General features: G+C 55.8%; 1 protein-coding gene across 2 annotated transcripts in view; it reads left to right on the top strand.

Moving 5' to 3' along the window:
• The first annotated feature begins 1,525 nt into the window (after positions 1 to 1,525).
• Positions 1,526 to 24,133, top strand: part of ARHGEF10 (Rho guanine nucleotide exchange factor 10) — a 130,178-nt gene continuing 107,570 nt past the window's right edge. For both annotated transcript variants that reach the window (XM_030812419.1, XM_030812418.1), the window contains exons 1-2: positions 1,526 to 1,606; positions 19,380 to 19,463. In XM_030812419.1, coding sequence (XP_030668279.1) covers positions 19,427 to 19,463 — 37 coding nt within the window. In that variant the 5' untranslated portion in view covers positions 1,526 to 1,606; positions 19,380 to 19,426. The remainder of the gene's footprint in view (positions 1,607 to 19,379; positions 19,464 to 24,133) is intronic.

The following is a 24,133-nucleotide window of genomic DNA, read 5'->3' as shown; positions in this document are numbered from 1 at the left end:
AGGATTTTCTCATCGTATTTAGGTAAACCAGAAACAATTCAGTTGACCTTTTTACTTCTGTTGACCAAGACCATTAATTGTCTGTGCAGAAGATCTCTGAATAAGGTACCCAGGGAACCCTAGGAATAGAAACCTGAAATAAGTTTTCTAATCTTAAGGTCGCTGAGAGGAACAGTCTACTCAGTCTGATTTCATAAAATTGGCAAGTGTGAATAATAAACATTGAAAAAATGTCACCTTACGTACGATTATTTTTTCCAACCATTGTAGTCTTTCTATGTAGTCTATGATTTTGACATAGTCCAAAATGTTCAGGGAAATTACTTATTCCAGAGCACACAAGCCTTAATGGCAGTTAATATTTAGATTAATTTCGTGATAATTAGCACCCCAAATAGCTGTTTGTATTTCTTCTATAGAACAAGTGAAAGGGACTAGAAATCTGTAAAGAAGTCTGATAGTTCTAGAACGCTGACTTAAAATTACTCCTATGATTCAGAGATTTGGGTAGGAGAAGGCATAGAAATAAATCTAGCATCTGCGAACACACGTGTTAAATGTGCTGACCAGGTAAAAGATACCATCCTTCAGTTATTTTGGTTAAAAATGTCTTTGTTTCTCGTGTTTTTTCTTTAACAGTAATTATAACGATAATCTGTTTCCTTTTTAAAAGTATAAGACAAATAAATGCTCAAAGTAAACAATTCCAATCACTCAGAAGGGGCCGTTCCCTGGAAAGGTCCCGGGAAAAACGAGCGCTTCCTGGCAAGAAGCAAGCTTCAAAAACTGCCTCGGAAACGTGGCTGAAGTCATCGCATTTCCAAACGCCCAAGCCTTGGCTGGTCCAGGGCAGCTGGCGCGGAAGACCCGGAACGCCCTGTGGGTAGGGCCAGCTGCGGACGGAGGGACCGGGTCTCAAGGGGCGGGTCGGGTGGGGTCCGACGCCCCCTCCTCGAGTGGGCGCACCCCGGGTGTCCGCAGGGAGGGGCGATGTTCTGCGGAGGAGGGGGAGGGTCTGCCCGACGCCCCCTCCGGCAAGTGAGCTCGGCCCGTGGGGGTCCGCAGAAAGGGGCGATGCTCTGGGAGAGGGTTAGGGTCTGCCCGGCGCCGCCTCCCCAAGGGGCGCAGCTCTGAGTCGGGAGCAGGCTCTGCGGGGAGGATCCAGATGTTGGGGGCGGGGAGGGCACTCAGTCTGCCCAGCGACCCCTCCCCAAGTGAGAGCGGCCCGAGATCCGCGGGGCAGGCGATGATCCCGGGACGGGAGCCTCTGCAGCGCGCCCCCTCCCACGCGTGCGCAGCCCGGGCCGGGCATTGGGGAGCGGGAGGGGTCGCGGGCGGCCACGTGGCCTCGAAGGAATGCGCGGGCGCGAGGGCAGGGCGCTGCCGAGAAACCGGCAGGCGCTGCGGCCAATGGGCGCCCGGAACGGTCTGGGCCCGCCAATGACAGCGTGGTGGGTGGAGCCGGCCGTCCGGGCGGGAGGGGCTGGGCGCATCCCTGTAGCCGGCGGGCGCGCGATCCGGGACGGACGGGGTCGCGGGGGACCCGGGGGACGCGGGGGACGGCGGGGAACAGCAGGGGACTGCGGGTCGCGTCCTGGCCGCCGAGGTGAGTGCGGGCCCCGGGGACCGTGGGTCTCCTCGCGGGCTTCTGGTTTCGTTTGAGAGTTGCACTTGTGCCCGGCTCCCCCGAAATCGCTGAGTCCCACCCGAGGTGGCGGCGCCCCCGACCCCCTGCGCAGATGTTTCAGGGAAGGGGCTGAGACCCCCCCGAGCAGCTCCCCTTTCTGCGGTGCCCCCGGCCCCTCAGGATAACGGCGCGGGCCTGGGCGGGGGGAGCAGGGACTGGCAACAGGGACCCCCGGCCCCAGGGGCAGGAGCGAATCCCGATCGGCTGAAGGAGCCGGAGGGGCGAGCGAGCTGCGCCTGGGGCTCGTGCAGTAACTTAGATTTTCCGGTAAAGGAGAAGAATGCGGTCCGCCTGAGGATGGAGGGAAGGACCGGTGTAAGGAAAGCCGGCGTCTTTCACCCGCACCCTACCTGTCCCCCTACCCCACCAGTTCCCCGCACCCCGTGTACCCCGCCTGTCCCTCAGCGCCCCCTGTTCACTCTGCACTCCACCAGTTCCCCGCACCCCAGGTGTCCCCCAGCACCCCACCTGTCCCTCCACACCCCACCTGTCCCCCTGCACCCCACCTGTGCCCTCGCACCCTACCTGTTCCCCCTGCACCCCACCTGTCCCCCACACCCCACCTGTTCCCCCACACCTCACCTGTTTACCCTGCACCCCAGCTGTCCCCCGCACCGCAGCTGTCCCCCCACACCGCACCTGTTCCCCCGCACCCCACCTGTCCCCCTGCACCCTACCTGTTTATCCTGCACCCCACCTGTTCCTCCTGCACCCCACCTGTCTCTTGTACCCCACGTGTCCCCCCACACCCCGCCTGTCCGCCTGTACCCTACCTGTTTATCCTGCACCCCACCTGTTCCCCCTGCACCCCACCTGTCTCCTGTGCCCCACGTGTCCCCCCACCCCGCCTGTCTCCCTGCACCCCACCTGTTCCCCCTGCACCCCACCTGTCTCCTGTGCCCCACGTGTCCCCCCACACCCCGCCTGTCTCCCTGCACCCCACCTGTCCCCTCGCACCCCACCTGTTCCCCCTGCACCCCACCTGTTCCCCCACGCCCCACCTGTTTACCCTGCACCCCAGCTGTCCCCCGCACCGCAGCTGTCCCCCCACACCCCAGCTGTTCCCCCGCACCGCACCTGTTCCCCTGCACCCTACCTGTTTATGCTGCATCCCACCTGTTCCCCTGCACCCCACCTGTCTCCTGTACCCCACCTGTCCCCCTGCACCCCACCTGTCCCCTCGCACCCAACCTGTTCCCCCTGCACCCCACTTGTCCTCCCCGCAGCCCACCTGTTTCTGCACACTCCACCTGTTTACCCTGCACCCCAGCTGTCCCCCCCACACCCCACCTGTTCCCCTGCACCCCACCTGTTCACCTCCACCTCACCTGTCCCCCCGCACCCCACCTGTTCCCCTCGCACGCCACCTGTTCCCCTCGCACCCCCCTCTCCACCCTCACCCCACCTGCCCCCCTGCACCCCACCTGTCCCCCAGCACCCCACCTGTCCCCCCGCACCCCACCTGTCCCCCGCACCCCACCTGTCCCCCATCACCCCACCTGTCTCCCCGCACCCCACCTGTCCCCCCGCACCCCACCTGTCCCCCCGCACCCCACCTGTCCCCTCGCACCCCACCTGTCTCCCTGAACCCCACCTGTCCCCTGCACCTCACCTGTCTCCGCACACTCCACCTGTTTACCCTGCACCCCAGCTGTCCCCCCCATACTCCACCTGTTCCCCTGCACCCCACAGCCCGCTGGTGCCCAAGAAGCCAAGGTAGATTATGAGAAAACTGACCTAGGTCTACAGGCGCCCTGCCCACCTGTTCCGACCCCACTTCCCCTCCATGGGTCCCTGGGCACTGAAGGTGAAGTCTGAGTAGCCCTCCAGACTGTGGCCAGGAGGTCATTTTCCCAGGCAGCGGTAGACGAACTTGCTGCCGTCTGATATTGATTCCAGTCACTAACTTTTGCTGCAAGTAAAAATTCTCATTGACTCAAGGTGCAGCGGGTTTTAATTCTTTTCTCTGGTTAACCATAACCTGAGTACGGACTGGTCAGTATTCTAGATTCTGTGCAGGAGTGAGTTAATTTCCATATAGGTGGAATGCTACAAGGAGGAACAATTTCACTGCTGCTGATTTAATAATATGTTTTGAATACCTGCTTCATAGGAAATAATTTTTATTCGAAAAGAGAGATGGTTACTGAGGTTTACACTTTGTATATTTTTAAAAGCACACTTTGTCCCTCTCTGTCTCTTATGGCATTTGCTGGCTTTCGCAGCCAACATCGGCAGTTACGGATGCACAACTTTTTATAGTCAGATAAGACTTCCAGGATTTCTCAGCAGTAAGAAAACTCATTTGTGTAAGGTGCTATTTGTAATTCATTAGTTGTAGACAGTTGTGGGTGAAGTTAAAAGTTATTCAAAATAGCTTTTTATGTTTTTAAAAGTTGATGCTTGACTTCCAGATGTAACCACATTTGTCTTCTGGGTGCTTTGGTGTGCTGCCTTTCCTCTGCACTTTGTGTGTGCATGTGTTTGTGTGTGTGTGTGTGCATGTGTTTGTGTTGTGTGTATGTGTGTGCATGTGTGTGCATATGTGTGTGTATGTGTTTGTGTTTGTGTGTATGTGTGTGCGTGCGTGTGTGCGTTTGTGTGCGTGTGTGTGTGCGTTTGCGTGTGCGTGTTTGTGTGCGTTTGTGTGTACGTGTGTTTGTGTGCGTGTGTGTGCTGTGTGTGTGTGCGTGTGTGTGCTTTGTGTGTGTGCGTGTGTGCGTGTGTGTGAGTTGTAGATAGAGGCATTGGGTGGTGTGGAGGGTGTGGAGTTACAGACCTGGGTTGAGGTGGGGAAGCTTTTCCCTGACCCTGTGAGTCGAGGCTTCTCACGGGACTTGAGGGTGCTCACTTAAGAAGTTGCTAGAAGGCATTGTATGGGGAAGTGCTTCTTAAAGATGTTTGGCATAAATTAGAGCAAACTGGAAATGCGCTAATGACGGTTGTATTGTGTAAGCGATGTGAAAACGTCATAGTGACATGTAAGAAACCACTGTTGTAGGCCCGTCATTCTTTACCACACAGTGTGTGGCAGGAAGCATGCAAAGAACAGCTCGGATCTGGAGATGCTCAGAGAATCTGTGTTTCATGCGTGCGTTGTTTATAGTTTGCCCGGGTAGAAAGGTAAGTGGCGTGAAATAAGACAGAAGGGAAGCATAGCTGTTAGTCATTCATGAGGGGGAATTTCAGCTCTCTCCCTTAACCAGGCTTTCTGGGAGTGTAATTTTGGAAGGAGCTCTGCAGTGGAAATGGGTGGGCCAGGCCAAGGGTCTGAGAGGCAGGGAGAGCAGAGGCAGGTGACCAGGAGGGGGCCTTGCCTGGGTTGCAGACAGGGCCACAGCCCCAGGTCCATCTAGGGAGGGGCAGGGTTACCTGTAAGGACAGGTGTGGCAAAGGGGCCCAGGGAGAATGCCCTGCCACCGGCCCCCACCCTGATACACACACACTTCTGCCACGTCTGCCACCCTACTCTGCTTCAGCCTGTTCATAGTTATCAGGTTCGGACATTTGGTTTTGGTTCTGTTTGTTTGTTTTCTGTGAGCAGTTTTCAAAATTTTAATTGAAAAAATGATCTTTTTTTTTTGAAATGGAGTCTCCCTCTGTTGCCCAGGCTGGAGTGCAGTGGAGGGATGTTGGCTTGCTACAGTCTTTGCTTCCCGGGTTCAAGCAATTCTCCTGCCTCTGCCTCCCAAGTAGCTGGGATTATAGGCACCCACCACCGTGCCCGGCTAATTTTTGTATTTTTAGTAGAGATGGGGTTTTGCCATGTTGGCCAGGCTGGTCTTCAACTCCCGACCTCAAGTGATCCACCTGCCTCAGCCTACCAAAGTGCTGGGATTACAGGCGTGAGCCACTGCATGCCCCGTCAAAATCATCATTTTTAATCATGGATTATTCCTTTCCTTCCATCATTGCCATTTCCTGCTTTTTGTTATATCATTAGAGTAAAGCAGGCCTGCCAGTAGAAGGTGCTATCTGGGGGTTGTTGATATTTTATATTTTTGTTAAATGATGTGAAAAAGGTGTAAAATATTTTAAAAAATGTTTGGGTTCAAAGTTTTTCTTTTCCATGAGTCACCTTCTAATAGGGAAAATAACTTTCTAAAGTAAAATATGGTGTCCAGAGCTGTGACTGGTGCGGGGGCCCTTGTGAGGGAGCAGTGGGGAAGCATGTAGATTGTTACAGGCTCATGTAGAGATGCATGGCTGTCTGCGTAGAATAGGCCTGGCTACATCAGCATTGGCAGAGGTGGTAGTTACCATTTTGGCCATTCTAGGTTCCAATATCTTAATGACCGTCAGTCTCTGGGGACTCACAGTGGGGATTTAATGAAGAAAACAGAAGGACTGGTTGTGATACCTCAACACTGCCACCACCGATAGCTACCGACAGCCGAGGCCCTTTTCGTCACCAGCTGAGTCAGGGTGAGTCAGGCTCCTGCAAGTCGTAGGTGTTGCTTCCGTGCTGAGGTCACGTTCTTTGTTTTGTTTTGTGCCCGTGGCTTGTTGTCCAGCTGTGGGGGACAGATCCTTACGCTTGGATGTGGTCATTATTATGATGTTGTGGAAAAGCAGTGTGGACATTTACTTTGGAATATAAATACCAAAAGGAAAACTTCAAAGTGTTCCAAGTGAATTTTGAACTTTTGTCCTCTCTTATTGATGTGGGTGATTAAGAGCGGACTACACAGGAAAGGCCAAGGAATTACGTTTTGATAAACCGTGGCATGCACACTTACTGTTTTATTCTATGGTTTGCTTATTTTTTTTTTTTCTGAAAGGAAAATAAAGCAGTGATTTCATTGCAGTTTCTGATTTTCTGTAAGGAACATGACAAAAGTGAGTCCAAGGAGCATTACATAAGCTAACGTGGTATTCAGTGCATATCTGGGCGGACGCAGAGGCTGGAGGGCCTCGAGCTTTGGAGAGGAAGCGGGCGGCAGGGCCTCCAGCACACCTGGGGCCACGGCCAGCCAGCCTGGCCAGGCTGAGCACTGCCTGCTTCCACAGCAGCGCTCATGTCGGGCCTGAGCTGGGTCGTCCCGATAGGATACCTGCGTGGGCCGTGTCGACACAACCCAGGGAGCTCCAGAGTTAATGACACTCCTGGTTCAGAAGCTCGCTGTGTTCAGTGTGAGAAGCGCTGAGCTATGACGGAAGGAATGTGGTGGGTCTTCCTCGCTGTGCGCGCAGGTCTGAGCCCGGCTGGGTCAGCGGCACTGAACCAGTGGGGTGTTGTAAGGCCGGGCCTGTGGGCGGTTGCCCTGTGTGGGCCGGGCCAGCTTGAGGTTCGCTCAGGGCTGCAGCCAGCCCCTGACCCTGGCCAGCCTGCTTGCTGCAGGAGTGATAAGAAAGTCGACTCATGCTTTGTTCTCAAGCACTTGACTCAGCAGGCCCGTGGGAAGCAGCCCACACTAGAGGCCCTGATCCACGTCCAGCTGCCATCTGCGCCTGCAGGGAAGCCGCGGCTTCATGGCTTCATGTCGTTTGTGTGGGCTCTGTGCATTCAGCCAGCAGAGGCACTTCTTGCAGAGCAGGGTTGAGGAGAATTGTTTTCTCTGGAAGCTCTTGTCCTGTGTTATGTAGAATAGGTCACTTTTCAGCTGCAGCTAGAGTCTAAACTAGCGTCATAGGTGCTAAGGGCTGCACAGCGGCGCAGTGCTCCGTTCGTGGTCCCGAATCCGGGGTCTGCGGAGGAAGAACGCGCAGCGAGGCCCGTGGATGCTGCTGGGACGGCGGCAGGCACCCTGCTCCTGGAATGGCGTTTAGACATGCACGTTTCTCCGTGATTTAATAGGAAGGAATGAAAGGTGCAGCATGTTGCCAGGTGATGAAAATATCTGGGGAGCGAGTCATAGGTAGTGGTAGCAAGAAGGAGAGGGTTATGTTGTCCAGTGTGCAGGCTCCGAAGTCATCTCCGCCAACAGTCAGAGGGCTGCAGTTTGGAGGCAGCTCCCGCTTGCTGTAAAGAGCCGCTTCCCTGCTCTGTTCTGTCTGCAGGAGCAGACGGCCCCAGAGGGCAAGGACTCCTGGTAACAAGAGGAGTATCAGACAAAGGCAGGGGAGGGAGGCTGTGTGCGCGCACCTGTAATCCTGGGAGATTTCCACCGCAATCCGCAGGCATGCGTGGCAGGCGGCTCATTTCCCCTGAGGCTCAGGCGGCTCATTTCCCGTGGGGCCCAGGCGGCTGTCCTTGGTGGGCGCTTGACTCCTGGGCGTGGCTTCTGTCCAGCATCCAGGCTGCCAGGAGCCTCCGGGGGCCGTGCAAACACCTGTGAACACCTTCTTGGTCCCTCGAGGCCTTTCTCTATTATCTTAGATTTGGTGCCCTTTTGTGCTTATGTGTTTTTTAAATCAAGTTTTTATACTTGATTTAACTTCTGTAAAAAGAAACAACCTTTACACATGAAGAAAATCTACCTGCAGGTGTTTCATGAATACTGCCACGTGCTAAGTGCTAAGTGCTCTCACACCCCAAGACAGGGCGTGAACCGCAGAGGCCATGTGCTTGCCCTGGGGGGCTGGCATCCTTGTGTTTAGGAAAGATGATTTAAAAAGTAAAGTAATATGATGAAAAGCTGTGGAAAGATAAGGCATACATGGGGCTACAAGGTGGAAAAATAAGGCATACACGGGGCTACAAGGTGCGGAGAGGAGAGATTTGAAATTGAATAGGAGCCATGGCAGGCGAGGCCCCAAGAGAGTGGGGTCATTGCCTGAAATGCCAATGGAGCCGAGAGATGAGCTGAGCCCAGGTCCACAGAAGCCCATTCCCAGTGGGAGGAACAGCGTCTGCGCGGCCCTGAGGTGATGCACCCAGCATGTCCGGGAACAGCAGGTCGGCCAGGGCTGGAGGGCCGAAGGAGAGAGGGGACTGGTGAACGCCAGGTCAGCGGGGAAACTGCATGGGAAGAAGCCTTGGAGGCTCCTTGTGTCAGAGTGGCTGGAAGGGTCACGGGCCAGACCCATGGAGGGACAGTGTGGGAGAGCCATGGAGGGGCCATGTGACAGACAGCTGTAGCATACAGGGTGATGGACATCCATGGAAGGACAGTGTGTGACAACTATGGAGGGACAGTGTGACATCTGTGGAGGGACAGTGGCAGCCGTGGAGGGACAGTGTGATGGCCGTGGAGGGACAGTGGCAGCCATGGAGGGACAGTGTGACATCCATGGAGGGACAGTGTGACATCTGTGGAGGGATAGTGTGACGGCCTTGGAGGGGCAGTGTGACACCCAGGGAGGGGCAGTGTGATGGCTGTGGAGGGACAGTGTGACGGCCGTGGAGGGACAGTGTGACATCCGTGGAGGGACAGTGTGACGGCCGTGGAGGGGCAGTGTGACATCCGGGGAGGGGCAGTGTGACAGCCGTGGAGGGACAGTGTGGCGGCCGTGGAGAGACAGTGTGACATCCGTGGAGGGACAGTGTGACAGCCGTGGAGGGACGGTGTGACATCCGTGGAGGGACGGTGTGATGGCTGTGGAGAGACAGTGTGACATCCATGGAGGGACAGTGTGACATCCATGGAGGGACTGTGTGACGGCCGTGGAGGGACAGTGTGACGGCCGTGGAGGGACAGTGTGACATCCGTGGAGTGACGGTGTGACGGCTGTGGAGAGACAGTGTGACATCCATGGAGGGACAGTGTGGCATCCATGGAGGGACTGTGTGACATCCATGCAGGGACAGTGTGATGGCCGTGGAGGGACAGTGTGACATCCGTGGAGAGACAGTGTGACATCCGTGGAGGGACAGTGTGACGGCCGTGGAGGGACAGTGTGACATCCGTGGAGAGACAGTGTGACGGACGTGGAGAGACAGTGTGACATCCGTGCAGAGACAGTGTAACGGCCATGCAGGGACAGTGTGACGGACATGGAGGGACAGTGGCAGCCGTGGAGGGGCCGTGCACAGTGAGTGGTGACCGAGTTGGGACGCAAAGACCGCCCCATGCTGCTGGGATTGCTCGTGTCAGCACCCACTGCAGAGCCCTGTGCTGCGGGTCATGTACTGCTGTGCGGGTCGTGCACTGCTCGCTCCTGGGTACCTGCACAGGGTGCTCCTGATGGAGTCACTTTTCAGTGTGTTGACTTTCACGTCGATGACAGGCAGCTTTTTCTCATTCTCACCATGGGGACCTATGGGGCTGTGGCCCTGGGTCAGGAGTGCCCTGGAGGGTGGCGCATGGCCGGATGGAGTTGGACGGGTGCCCTTCCCGCAGCTGCCTGTGGAAACCAGCAAGTGGGCAGGAGGGGAGGGTGGTGCCCGAGCCTGTGTGTGTGGCCGGGTGGAGACTGGGTGTGGGGACAGGAGTGTGTGGAATGCGGCTCTTCCTCCTGACTGTGGGGCTGGAGGCGCAGCGGTGGGTCGAGGGTGGTTTAGTCCACGCAGGGGGTCCTGTGGCCCCGCTCTGCTGGTGCCTGTCTGAGGGGCAGCTGTGGTCGAGTCACCACGCTGCTCCATGTGAGTCTCCCAAGGGATCCAAGGGATGGAGCATCCGTAGATGCCCGGAGGAGTCGGAGGCAGAGACAGAGATAGAGACTGGCAGAGACAGAGATAGAGACTGGCAGAGACAGAGGCAGAGAGAGACAGAGGAAGAGAGAGACAGAGGCAGAGGCAGAGACAGAGATAGAGACAGAGAGAGACAGGCAGGGAGAGACAGACAGAGGCAGAGACAGAGGCAGAGACAGAAGCAGAGAGAGACAGAGGCAGAGACAGAGATAGAGACAGACAGAGGCAGAGAGAGGCAGAGACAGAGGCAGAGGCAGAGAGAGAGATAGAGGCAGAGACAGAGAGAGACAGAGGCAGAGACAGAGGCAGAGAGAGACAGAGACAGAGAGAAACAGAGGCAGAGACAGACAGAGGCAGAGACAGAAGGAGAGGGAGGCAGAGGGAGGCAGAGGCAGAGGCAGGCTACAGCCTGGGACCTTCAGCCGCTGCCACTGTGTCCACCCCAACAATGGCCCTCATGGCTGCCTCGCGCTCTTATTTGGTGCCCTGTTACCGCCTCCGAACCCCCACCCCCAGGACGCCTGCCATGCTCTCTGGTCTTTTCCCAGCCCTGTGTCAGCCCCCTATCCATACCAGGACCTGGGCAGTCCCCAGGCCGCTGCTGCCCTCATGCCCAGCCCGGCTTGCTTCCAGAACCCTTTCCAGCAAGCAGTCTCCTTTCCTGCAGATCCCAGCCCCACTGCCTTCTTTAGGAAGCCCTCCTGGCTGCTGACCCCCGTCCCAAGCTCCCTGTGCTGCTTCCTTGGGAGGGAGTCTTAGCTGGCACCGTGCACGTCAGCCTCCATTGCAACGATGACCCCTCCCCAAGTGTTCGGCACACAGCAATGGTGGGGAGCCGTGTCGGGGCTGCTGGAAGCCCCCCAATGACCACTCCTGCTTGGGGGCACTAGAGGAGGGGAGACAAGCAGACGCACGCAGCTCCAGCCCTCCCGGGGAAGGGTAAGCAGGGCTGGGCTGCCTGCAGCAACTGCAAAGGCCTGGGGCACGCAGCTGTCTGGATGCCACCCTCACCCATCAGGGGTGGACTCTCACGGAGCAGGCAGCTCTGCCCGGGTGAATGGGCACTGCGGCGGCGGATCCGGGGCTGCTTGTCCCCTCCCCAGCATGTGGCATAGAGAGGGGCACACCTGCTCTGGGCTCTGGCGGGTTGATTCTGACCCGGTTAGCTCGTGATTGACCGTTTTATAAAGCCTTTGTGAGACTGAATGCATTCGCTTCTCTTTTCACTGATTTTTCTTTTCTGGGAGCGTGCAGAGGAGGGGAGAAGGTCCCACGGAGACGATCTCAGTCCGAGTTGAGCAGAGTGTAATGGTGAGAAGGTGGCAGAGGCAGAGACACAGGCCCAGGGAGGACCCTGGAGAGAGGGGCTGCTGGGTGCCACGTGCCCTGAGACGCAGTCACAGCTGCGCTCTGAGGCCAAATCCAGATGGTCACAAAACACAAACCCAGGACAGCAGGGTTCTCCCGAGTCTTAGAGAAGAAGCTCTTTCCTCCCTCCTTCCCTCCCTCTCTCCGTCCGTCCATCCCCTTTCTGTAAGGTCCTCACAGATCTCTGGAAACATTCAGTGGAAAGGGCTGGCGTGTTTGGCTTGCTGTGGCGTTCGGTTGAGTTAACCATGACATTCCAGAAGGACTCCCGCCGTAGACTTTGTGTCCTTTTACGTTTCCCCCTCATGGATTTATGTCTTCAGTTGGAACCTTATGAATGTGAAATTGATCGAGTGCAGAATGCCAGGGCCGCAGGGGTTTCCTGGCTCCCGTGGTGCCTCAGGGGTGGGATGTGCAGAGGCCGCACAGCCTTGGACACCGGCCACCCAGCACCTGGCTTCTGGTCCCAGGCTCCCGGGTCTGTCCTCTGGGCCACTTCACCCCCCAGGTGGGAGGATGGGGGAAATGGCCCCTGCGTCATTCGCCAAGCGGGTCCGCCGCGGCGCTCTGAGCTCGGCTCGGTCGGGGAGTGCTGGGTGCTGATGGCCCCCAGCCCACGTCTGGTGAGGCCCTGGGACATCCCACGCTCTTGCAGTCTGTGGCACCGTCACAGGATGTGGGTGGTTCAGCCTGCCGCCCCCACCTTTGCAGGGCCATGGAGGCAGGAGGGGTGGACTATAGGAGACCGACCAGGGGGCCCAGGATGCTTGAGGCCTGAGTGCCGGATGGGGCTGAGCACTAAGTGAAGAGCGGGGCACTTCACAGGCACAGAGCCTGTCCCTGCCCCAGGTGCGTCTCTGAAACTCGCGGCAGCCCTGTGAGTCGGTGCGGTTCCTGTGCAGCTGAGGCTGTGGGGGTACAAGCAGGTCGAGGGCCTGTGTGGCTGGGAAGTGCTGAGCTGGGGCAGATGCAGACAGGCTCCTGGCACAGGCTCCAGCCCTGCCGCCCCTGTGGCTGTTTCCCAGGTGGAGGCCCTGGGTCATGGTGACTTCCTCCTGAGCAGGAGTCAGCATGACAGCTCATGCTAGTGTGCTCATGCCATCCTGAAGCACTGACTGGAAAGGTGCCCGTGGAACGTCCCTGGGTCTTCGGCCGGCGTCCTTCCCACCCTGCATTCCTCCTGGATGGGCTCCCCTGAGCATCTTTTGCAGTCCTGGGCACATGATGAAAGGCACAGACAGCACGATTGCAGCACAGGTGCGGGTGTGTCCCCACAGTCATGCTGAACAGTGTCACGGAGTGCAGTGGCTGTGCTGTCTGTAAACACTTGTAGAAGGTGGGGCTGCGGCCTGACGCACACGGCGTGAAACGGTCCTTCAGCCTCGGTGTTTCTGGGCTCCCTCTCTGACTGAATGCATCATCTTTTTGTTTAAAACCACAATCCAGGCCAGGCAGGGTGGCTCATGCCTGTAATCCCAGCACTTTGGGAGGCTGAGGCAGGCGGATCACGAGGTCCCCAGAGGACAGAGCCGGGAGCCTGGGACCAGAAGCCAGGTGCTGGGTGGCCGGTGTCCAAGGCTGTGCGGCCTCTGCACATCCCACCCCTGATGCACCACGGGAGCCAGGAAACCCCTGCAGCCCCGGCATTCTGGCTAACATGGTGAAATCCCGTCTCTACTGAAAATACAAAAAATTAGCTGGTCGTGGTGGCGGTGCCTGTAGTCCCAGCTACTCGGGAGGCTGAGGCAGGAGAATGGCGTGAACCTGGGAGGCAGAGCTTGCAGTGAGCCGAGATCGCGCCACTGCCCTCCAGCCTGGGCGACAAGAGCGAGACTCTGTCGCAAAAACAACAACAACAACAACAACAACAAAACCACACAATCCAAATGCACAATGAAATCTTTCATTAAGACGCTTAAATTGGAAAATTACAGCAATCATGAAACAAAGTCTGCAGCCCAGGCAGGTATGAGCTCATGCTGCACGCTGCTGGGGATAGAGTGTTTTGAAAGTGGAGTCTTCTGCTCTGCCCACACGGTCCATCTGACCTGCGCCAGGGCAGGGAGAGTGAGCCCCAGCCCAGCCCCACCACTGAAAACAATGCCTGTGAGGTCCAGGTGAGTCACCTGTGGGGAGTTGCCGGCCACGTGGGCTGACGGACGCTGCTGGAAGATTGCACAGAGAAGGCAGTCTCTAAACCCCTGGGATTCAGGGAGCTGGGATGTTTTGTGTGGCCTGGAGGTTCTAGGGACACAGATACTTCTCACAGCAGGTCCAAGTTGGGGGAGCAGGCTGTGGGGGGAGGAGCACATGCTGCCATGGGCTGTGTAGGGAGCACAGGCAGCTCGGAGTCCAGAAACAAAGGCGTGGTTTCTGTGTCAGCCCCTGTTATGGTTTGGCTGTGTCACCACCCAAATCGCAACTTGAATTGTATCTCCCAGAATTCCCACATGTTGTGGGAGGGACCCAGGGAGAGGTAACCGAATCATCAGGGCTGGTCTTTCCTGTGCTGTTCTCCTTATAGTGAGTAAGTCTCATGACATCTGATGGGTTTATCAGGGGTTTCCACTTCTGCTTCTTCTCATTTTCTCTTGCCGCCGCCATGTAAGAAGTGCCTTTCACCTCCCACCATGACTCTGAGGCCTCCCAAGCCATGTGGAACTGTAAGTCCAATTAAAACTCTTTTTGTTCCCAGTCTCAGGTATGTCTTTATCAGCAGCGTGAAAGCGGACTAATACAGCCTTCTGGAAATTTTCCTTCTTAGGAATGCAGTTTTTAAGGGACACTAAAATTTGGAAGGAAATTTTTGGAGTTTGCAGTCTGCCTGACATTTGTGTATGGGTCAGATGCCAGTGGTAGGGCAAGGCCTGGGCCAGAATCTGACAGTCGCTTCCCAGCTGTAGAGCCAGGGGCTGCTGTGGGCTGCGCAGAGCCGCAGGAGGGTCGGGGGCATGCTTTCTGCACAGGGCTGCCCTGCAGACTTGCGGAGCTGATGCAGGCAGACGCCATGGTAGGTGCTGGGTGAAGGGTGAGATGTCACCCTTAAAAAGGTCCAGGCATAAAAAGGAGTAATGCCCAGGCTTGTTCATCTTTCCTTTGGTCCTAACATTAAGATTCTCAGTGGAAAAATGAGAAATCAATTTGACTCATTGTTATGCATTTTAGTAGAGAAACAAATAGCATGAATGAGATTTACACAGTATGGTTTAAAACCTGGAGATTAAACAGCAGGGCTCAAGGAAACAGAATTCTCTGAAGGCACAAAGCCATGTGGCTGTCAGGTGGAGCGTGCTAGTGTGGTGTTCATTCTTGAACAGACCTGGCAGGCGTACAGCTGGCCTTGTCTAGGGCAGGAAGGGGGAAGAGTGTGCTTCTGGCCCTGCCACTTGCTCACCACCTTTGCGAACAGAGTGTGGGTCACAAAGGGAGGGCACCGATTTTCTCTGAAGCCTCAGGCTGCCTGGCTCCTCGGCCGCGTCATGTTACTAATGTTGGGCAGGTGAATCTGTGACTTTTGTTTCTTCAGCAGTTGAGAAACTGAGGGATACCACGCGCCTCACAGTGAGTAAAGGTGGTGAGGACTCCAGGTCCTGGGGACGCTGCTTCTCACTCTCACAGGTGCTGTAGGTACAGTTTCCTCCTCCGTCTCCTCTCAGGACTGCAAAGTTCAAAGGTGTTTATTCATTGTCTCCTCCGCAGAGCTCAGGGCGTTTATTCATTGTCTCTTCTTCGTATGGTGGATGCATCTTCGTCTGTCCTGTTCCCCGAGGTCCTGGTACACCATGGAAGGAACAGACATTGGGCTGGACCCACCAGGGGTGCTGGGGGTGCCTGGTGCCTCCCTTTCTCTAACGGGCCTGGACTCCATCTCCAGCGATGCTGATGTGTGAGATGGCATTGGCCCTGGTGCCAGCATCCCAGGGAAAGATGACGTCAACCTAAACTCTTGAGGATTCATAGCTGTGTTGGAGCATTGTTAATTTTCTTTGTTGGGAGATGCCGTAGCCGTGGAACGTACTCTTCTTCCATCTGGCTCTGAGGCCGCCGAGTCATCCAGGCCCGGCTGACGAATGAAGGAGTCCTCTCCTTCCCACAGCCACCCCGCGCCCGCCCAGCCTGGGGAGAAGCCATCCCTCCCTCTGCACTCAGGGTGGCAGTCAGCGTCAGGTCCTGCTGCTGTGTGCGCACCGGCAGTCCCCTTCAGACCCCACGTGTCCATTCCTTCAGAGAGCCACGCACTCTTCAGCACAGTTGGTGTTGGCTGAATATTTTTGACTGAGGCTGAAGGGTCATTTTGGGTTTTGTCTGTGTCTCAGAGCCAGTGTGGTCCTCTCTGTCCATGGTATCCGATTGTCGGAAGCATTGATGCCATCTGGCGTGGGGGCCGCCCAGCGTGGGGGCCATCTGGCGTGGGGGCTGTCTGATGTGGGGGGGGCCATCCAGCGTGGAAGCTCTCTGGAGTGGATGCCGTCTGATGTGGGGACTGTCCAGCGTGGAAGCTTTCTGGTGTGGATGCCGTCCGATGTGGGGACTGTCTGGTGTGGAAGCTGTCTGATGTAGGGACTGTCTGGTGTGGTTACTGTCTGGTGTGGGGACTGTCCGGTATGGGGACTGTCCGGTGTGGAAGCTGTCTGGTGTGGAAGCTGTCTGGTGTGGGGACCGTCCGGTGTGGACGCTGTCTGGTGTGGAAGCTGTCTGGTGTGGAAGCTGTCTGGTGTAGGGACTGTCTGGTGTGGTTACTGTCTGGTGTAGGGACTGTGTGGTGTGGGGACTGTCTGGTGTGGAAGCTGTCTGGTGTGGGGACTGTCTGGTGTGGTTACTGTCTGGTGTGGGGACTGTCTGGTGTGGGGACTGTCTGGTGTGGAAGCTGTCTGGTGTGGGGACTGTCCTGTGTGGAAGCTGTCTGGTGTCGAAGCTGTCTGGTGTGGGGAGTGTCTGGTGTGGGGACTGTCTGGTGTGGGGACTGTCCTGTGTGGAAGCTGTCTGGTGTGGGGACTGTCTAGTGTGGCGACTGTCTGGTGTGGAAGCTGTCTGTTGTGGAGGCTGTCAGGTGTGGGGACTGTCTGGTGTGGGGACTCTCCGGTGTGGAAGCTGTCTGGTGTGGAAGCTGTCTGGTGTGTGGAAGGTGTCTGGTGTGGAAGCTGTCAGGTGTGGGGACTGTCTGGTGTGGGGACTGTCTGGTATGGAGACTGTCTGGTGTGGGGACTGTCTGGTGTGGGGACTGTCCAGTGTGGATGCTGTCTGGTGTGGGGCCTGTCCGGTGTGTTTGCTGCACTTGTCTGTGAGGATTCCTTCCATGAGTGTCATTCCCCCCATTCACTGTTGTGGTCCAGGCATGTCTGTCTGACCTTAACTTGGAAATGACAGCTTTCCTTCCAAGGATAACATCCTTTGTCATCCCGTGGTATCACTGCTGGGCTGGAGAGGGTGGGCACCTCCTGCCTCACGAGTGCTGCTGGGGTGGAGAGGGTGGGCCCCTCCCGCCTCACGGCTGTGCTGGCCGGCCCTCGGACCCTGTCTTGTTGCACAGAGAGCTCACCGGCAAGGGCACCCGATGTGGATCTTGTGACTCCCCACATATTCTAGGTGGAGTGATGACCTCACTTGCCCCGTCTCCTGGCCGGCGGGTGGAAGGGCAGGGACGTGCAGTCAGGGCCTGGGCCGGGCTCTGGGTGCTCACATTAGCCACCCACTCTCAGCTGTGGCCTTCGCGTCAGCCACCGCCCTCAGCTGTAGCCTTCATATCAGCCACCCGCCCTCGGCTGTAGCCTTTGCGTCAGCCACCCGCCCTCAGCTGTAGCCTTCCCGTCAGCCACCCGCCCTCAGCTGTAGCCTTCCTGTCAGCCACCCGCCCTCAGCTGTAGCCTTGGGTGAGTGTCTCAAGTCTCCCCACCAGTGGTTTCTCCATTGAAAAATAATAACAGTACCCACGTCTTGGAGTTGCGCTGGCGAGGTGGACCTAAAAGGAAAAAGCTAGGGTAAAAGTAATCTATGTAGAGGGTTATTTGGGCTGCGCGTGAGGCCTGCAGCCCAGGAGCCTGGATTCAGGCTGCCCCGAATGCACACTGATGAGCAGCGCCTCCAGGGGGGTTTTGGAAAGCAGAAAGGGGGTCAGGGAGGCTGATAGAAAGCTGTTTGTCAGGAATTGTCATTAGTTTATGCAAACCACTGGTTTATTGATTAGTGATGGCTGTGCATTGTTAAGCTACAGGGTGTGTCACGGTGTCCAGTGCGGCATCACCAGGCTCTTTCGCAGCCACTGGGGGCCACAGCAGGCATGTTGAGTGAACACGCGGCTCCCCGGGGGCAGGGAGTGGGGAGCAGGGTGTGGTTGTGGCTCGTCTGCACGTCTCTCGGGGCCTGATGCTGTGAAAGGGCTCCCATCCCTCAGACAGAAGTTCTGCTCTTTTCTCAGCAGTTATGTTAACAGATGAGACAATCGCAGCTGCTGCTCGTGGGGAGCCCCAGCGCATGTTGAGCTACTTGTGTGCGTTGTTGGTGAAATGACCTGAAACCTAGGAACTGAGGCTGCAGTAGGAACTGAGGCTGCCAGGCACCGAAACATGAGGCCAGGTGCTGGGGATGGGGCAGGGGTGGTGGCACGTGGCATGCACCTGAGCGAGTCTGGGGGATGGAGGGAGAGCAGGTTCAGGGCTGGGAACACAGGAGGGCTGAAGGGCGGGCGCTGGCCTGGGAACACAGGAGGGCAGACGGGCGGGCACTGGGCTGGGAATGCAGGAGGTGCCGCCTCTGAGGGTGGGGGCAGGGTCCTACTGCCAGTCTCATTGGAAAGCTGTGTCTGTCTGCTTCTGAGAGTGCCAGAGCCAGCAACCAGCTCTCTGCACTAGGATAAGAGAACTTGCTGGCCTGGTGGCATCCTGGGTGTGTGGCAGGCAGAGCCTGGAGCTCTTGGCGCCCTGCCATCCTCTCGCGTTCTCCTCATTGAAGAGCACGTGAGGCCAGTGACCACCCTGGGCGTGGGCCCGCCTGGCCTCGGAGGAGCTGGCCTGTGGGTGACACTCAGGGACTGTGGCCCCTGTGGCCCCATGTGCTTTTCCTAATGCGGCGATGGCCTGGGGCTGGTGCCTGGTCCCTGGTGCTACAGCCTGGTCCCTGGTGCTGGAGCCTGGTCCCTGGTGCTGGAGCCGAGGCAGCCAGAGAGTTCCCTGAGGACAGCTTATTTCACCCTGGATGGCTCTGGCAGGACGCAGGCCCATGTTTTGTGGTCTTAACACGAGTCACCAGGAACTGGCCTTCCCGGGACTTGGCTGGCATCCAGCTCACACTCACACTCGTGTCCTCGAAGCAGGGAGGGAAACACGAAGTGTAGACAAGAATCACAACAGCAGGCCGGCCGGGACCCAGCCTCGCCCCGAGAGGTTAGCCACATGCTTACCAAAAGGAGTGGAGAGGGCCTTCAGCGCCGCGCCTAATCCCAGCTAAGTCTGGAATAAACAGGTTTGGTTTACATGTTGATTTCTCCCTTTAGAATACGGTGGGAAATTCAACAAGGAGTTGAAGCCAGTGTCAGGTTGGGAGGGCCTGGCCAGCGAATCCAAGTTGCAAAATAAACTTCTGGCTACACTTCAAGGTGAAGTCACTCCAACACTGAGAAGTCTCTTTTGTTTTGCTCTTGAATGTTGTTTCAAGGGAGATTTACAAGCATTCACGACTAATAGGTGGCGAGTCTTCTAATTATGGCAGTAATGACAGTTAGCTCTTCCTTTTTGCGGGGTTCTGTGTCCACAGCCCTGCACCGATTGAGTGCGTGTTTATCCACCTGAACAGTGACAGCGTCTCTCCTTCTTGCAGGAGCTCCTTCCCTTAACAGAGCTGGGAGAGGCGTCTGGAGCTGCAGCATGGACCAGCGAGAGCCCCTGCCTCCCGCTCCTGCAGGTAACAGCAGTTGGCGGGTGGGCCTGTGGGTCAGGGCGCACTGCCGCTCTCATCAAGGACAGGGTACTTTTGGAACCACTGAATTGCTGGTCACTGGGGTATGGGGTGGAGTGAGAGCTTCTCGGGAGAAAGAGAAGGTTCTGACGTGAGCCTCGGTGTCCCCACCTCTGCCTTGCCATGGGGGCATCCTGGGTGAGCCTCTTGCGTTCCTCACAGATGCTGCTGTATTGCTCTTGGGGACCTATGGTCAGCATCTGAAGTCCTCGCTCGGGCTTAAAGCACAGCTCGCCCATGGTGGGTGGTCACCCAGTTTCCTTTTCTGCCCCCCTCCTCTGAGCGGCCGCTCAGGGACAAGCACGACCTCTGTATCCATATGCTCCATGAGGGAGGGGCTGCTGATGAAAGATTTATCTTCATTGTCACCTCACCTGAGTTAAATTGTTGCCAAAAACACTATGCCAGGGTTGCCGGCTCGTGCTCCGGCCAGTGGAGAAGGTGGACGCTGACCGACGTTTCCATGGCAGGTCGTCTGCAGGGCCTGGAGGCCTGGCCTCTGTCTTCCCAGGGCCTGCCAGACCACACGGTGCACACGAGCCTGGTGTCCGTTGCAGATCCGGGGGGTGATGGAGCCGTGGAGGTCGGGGAATTAACTGTGTGGGCTCCAGGCCCCTTGGCACTGTGGGTGTGGGTCTTGGAAGATGCTGGGATTTGGTCATCTGTGCCCCCCAACTGTGTGGATACTCTGGGCCGTCAGAGGTTGTAGCCGGATCAGAAAAGAGGCAGCCTGTAAGTCAGGCTGTTCATAAGCAAGTCAGTCACCGGGGCCTGGTAGATGACAGAGACGGGAGAATCCAGGGGTCACCGGGGCCTAGTGGACCACAGAGATGAGAGAATCCAGGTGTGAGCAGTGGCCACCCCAGAAACAGCCAGTGACACCGCAGGGGCCAGAAGGGATGCCCACTCCTGCTGCCGGGGGTCTGTGGTGGGGAACCAGGCCTGGAAGTCCAGCTCCTGGGGTTCTCCAGAGCCGCAGGACCATGGGGTACGAGACCTGGTACTGGAAACCCGAGGCCTCGGCTCCGCTGCTTCTCTTCTGGGGGTGACGTTGCCCAGTCTCCTTGCCTCTTTGTAGCCGTGGTGCTCATTGTCGCCACAGCTTCACTCACGTGTGGATTGCTGGCAGTCGGGCTCTGCCAGACTAGGTTGTTTTAATTGAAAATGAGGCCGGGCACCTTAGCTCACACCTGTAATGCCAGCACTTTGGGCGACTGAGGTGGGTGAATCACTTGAGCCCAGGAGTTTGAGACCAGCCTGGGCAACATAGTGAGACCCCATCTCTGCAAAAATAATAATAATATAATAATAATTAGTTGTAATAGTTGTAATAATTAGACCCCATCTCTGCAAAAATAATAATATAATAATAATTAGTTGTGCATGATGGTGCATGCCTGTAATCCCAGCTACTCATGAGGCTGAGGTGGGAGGTTCACTTGAGCACGGGAAGTTGAGGCTGCAGTGAGCCGAGATCGTTCCACTGAACTCCAGCCTGAGTGGTGGGACTGAGACCCTGTCTAAAAAATAAAGGTGGAACATGAGGCAGAGAGCAAAATCTTTTACTGCTTTTCATTCCTATCAAATGAGGTGATGCCCCAGCAAAGCAGGGCAGTGGGCGTCATCCTGCGGCCTCACCCTCCGCGGGCCCACTTTGGGCGGCCATCCCTCCAAGGGCCCCCTCCCACCTCCCTGCTTTCTTTTTGGCATTTCACGGAAATGAGTGGTTGTCTTGGATAGTTTTCTATTTGAAGGGGTGGGCACCAGATCTTGTGTGCTTTTCTGTTGCCTCCCCTCCTTCCCACATGCATGTAAGATGGGACACCATTAATACGGTGCCTTGACATGCTGAGGAGGCAGGTACAGTTTTTGGGGAAAGTTAAAAATAAAAGAAAGGCCAGGAAGCTGTCTCTGCAGGTAAGTGTCTAGGAATGTGGAGGACGTAGGGCCCGTTCAGAATCCCATGGCAGATGGATGCTGCCTTTCACCCTGTTTTGCCCACTGTTTCAAGAAGGCGGAAACACCGTTTTCTCATTAAATGTATCTCCAGCATTTGCTGACTTCGTCATCAGTCCTGGCTAGTGCCTGGCACCCTGAGGAGCTCTGCCCAGTGGTACCACCACCTGGATTGCATGCAATGCCCATCCACCCATGGTCTCCACGAGCAGAACTGGCTTCTGAAAAAGGTTCCTGGGCCCATAGGACTCCACCTTGGTTGTGCTAATTAGAGACATGGTCTCTGATGGAGGCAGGACTGGCGGTGCCCAGGGTTCCCTGCAGTAGGTCGTTCCTCTGCTGGGGCGGGGGGTGTCTCCATAGCCCCTCCCTCTGCCCAGATTTCCACCTAGGGGAGAGTATGACAGGCCCACGCCCTCTGGGTGCAGCTGGACTGGCCAGGCCGTCTTTGGGCCAAGGCCCACTGGATCCAGCCTCAGGGCTGGTCACTAACTGCAGGCTGCAGGAACGTGGAGATCTCCACAGTTTGCTGCTGTTAACATGGCACCCAGGAGGGTGTCCTCGGAAGACCCTGGTGGCAGCCCAGGAGCCTTGGAGGTGCTGCGGATGTGCCGCAGCCCTCTGTCAAGTTGGGAGTGAGGCCCCTGCCCTTGCTGACAGGCCCACGCTTGGTGCTGAGGAGCCACCGCAGCCCTCTGTCGGGTTGGGAGTGAGGCCCCTGCCCTTGCTGACAGGCCACATGACCTTGGACTTTGATACAGAAAGCCACCATTTAATGACAGTGCTCTGGCTCGGAAACTTAGGTGAGTTTCTAGCCAATAACTTTTAGGGATAATGGCCTGGTGTCTTTTCTGAGGATTCTGTGGTACTTTAATTATAATTTCCTCCATTATTAAGTAAACTGTCCACTTAAAAGTGCCCCTGAAGATCAGGACGCAGCAGGAAATTACTGCGACCTCGGTTCTTCCCTGTGCTTGGACAGAGTTGGTGCTGGTACTTTAGATCATCACTTTTCTGTTTTTTTTCCCCACATTTCTTTTCTACATAATTGTAGTCATTGAATATACATTTTTAACTTTTTGTTTTTGAGATGGAGTCTCGCTCTCTCACCCAGGCTGGAGTAAAGTGGTGTGATCTTGGCTCACTGCAACCTCCACTTCCTGGGTTCAAGGATTCTCCTGCCTTAGCCTCCTAAGTAGCTGGGATTATAGACACCCGCCACCACGCCCAGCTAATTTTGTATTTTTAGTAGAGACAGGGATTCACTGTGTTGTCCAGCTGGTCTTGAACTCCTGACCTCAAGTGATCTGCCCACCTTGGCCTCCCAAAGTGATGGGATGACAGGCGTGAGCCACCAAACGTGGCCTGATTTTTAACATTTTGAGCGTAGGTTTTTATACCGTGTTAACATTTGTATTTGTGAGTATTTTCCAGGCTGCTGCGCGTTTTTCCTAAGTGTCCTCCTCAGTGGCTGCACGTGGGGCCTCCTGGCAGGGGTGCTGTTGTGTGTTCCAGTGGAATCATTCTTTAGGCCATGCCCATTCCTCACCTTTACCAGGTCCCTGTGCCTTCTCTAGAAATGTCCTTGGCAACAAGTCAAGTCATCACAGGGTGAAGTGGTGTTTGAGAGGCAGCTTGTGCACCAGGAAAGATTTCAGGCTCTACTGCCCGGCAGCTGGGGTTCAAATGTTGACCCTGAGATGGGTGAGCTGATGACCTAAGCAGCCTTCAATTTCCGTCATTCCTGGAAAAAACAGAACCCTCTCATAAGTTTGGGGAGGATTTGACGAGTTAGCATCTATGAAGTACTTAGACCTAGCTGGTAAGCACTTAGCAAATCCATTCAGAAGATGATCTGGGATTTCTCAGAATGCAAAACAAGTCACACTGCCAGCTAAAGCCTTTCTCTAATTAGTAGCAAAATTCCATTGCAAATTACATTAGGGCAAAAGAAATCAGTACAATTGGCATGTTAATGTTGGTTCACAAAAATCATTTACCAAATACCTGGTAACTTCCATAATGAGCTCAGACAGACGCTAGCACTCACACTGGCATCGTCTCTGGGGGCATCTTTGTTTCTGGGGGCAGCAATGTTTCTGGGGAATGGCACTGTTTCTGGGGAGGCCTCCTTCAGCACAAGCAGCTACAAACCACAGTGACACCCAGAGCCAAGAAGTGGTTATGAATAGCCTCTTGTGGATGAAGCTGTTTGCAGCCTGGTGCTTCTTAAAGGACTTTTCTTTAAACAATAGAGCTAAAACACAAACAGCCTTCATTCAAAATAAGAGAAAATTATATCCTGAGTTAAACCTTCATATTAGAATCAGATATGCTCTTCAAATCCCCAGGAAAAGTAACACTTAGCTTTTATCTCTGATCTTAAAAAATCAGTATTACTTTAATCTTGTTCTCAGTGTGTTAATCGTTGCATGTCTCTAAAAGTTCTTCATGGTCTTGGAACAGTCAGAGCGCTGTCTGCTCACGAGCGAAGGTGGCCCGGGAATGGGTGGCCTGCTTCTCCAGGGCTGGCGGCCAGTTCTGTCCCACTGACGATGCTGGGACCAGAGCCACCAGGTCTTGATAGCTTGTAGAATAAATATTTCACTAAAGAAAACAGAAAATTGAAGTGTTCTATGCATCTTCTTTTGCATCGTGCA

Source organism: Nomascus leucogenys, chromosome 4 (assembly GCF_006542625.1).
Source record: "Nomascus leucogenys isolate Asia chromosome 4, Asia_NLE_v1, whole genome shotgun sequence".
NCBI lineage: Eukaryota > Metazoa > Chordata > Mammalia > Primates > Hylobatidae > Nomascus > Nomascus leucogenys.
This window is presented reverse-complemented; position numbering and strand designations above follow the sequence as displayed.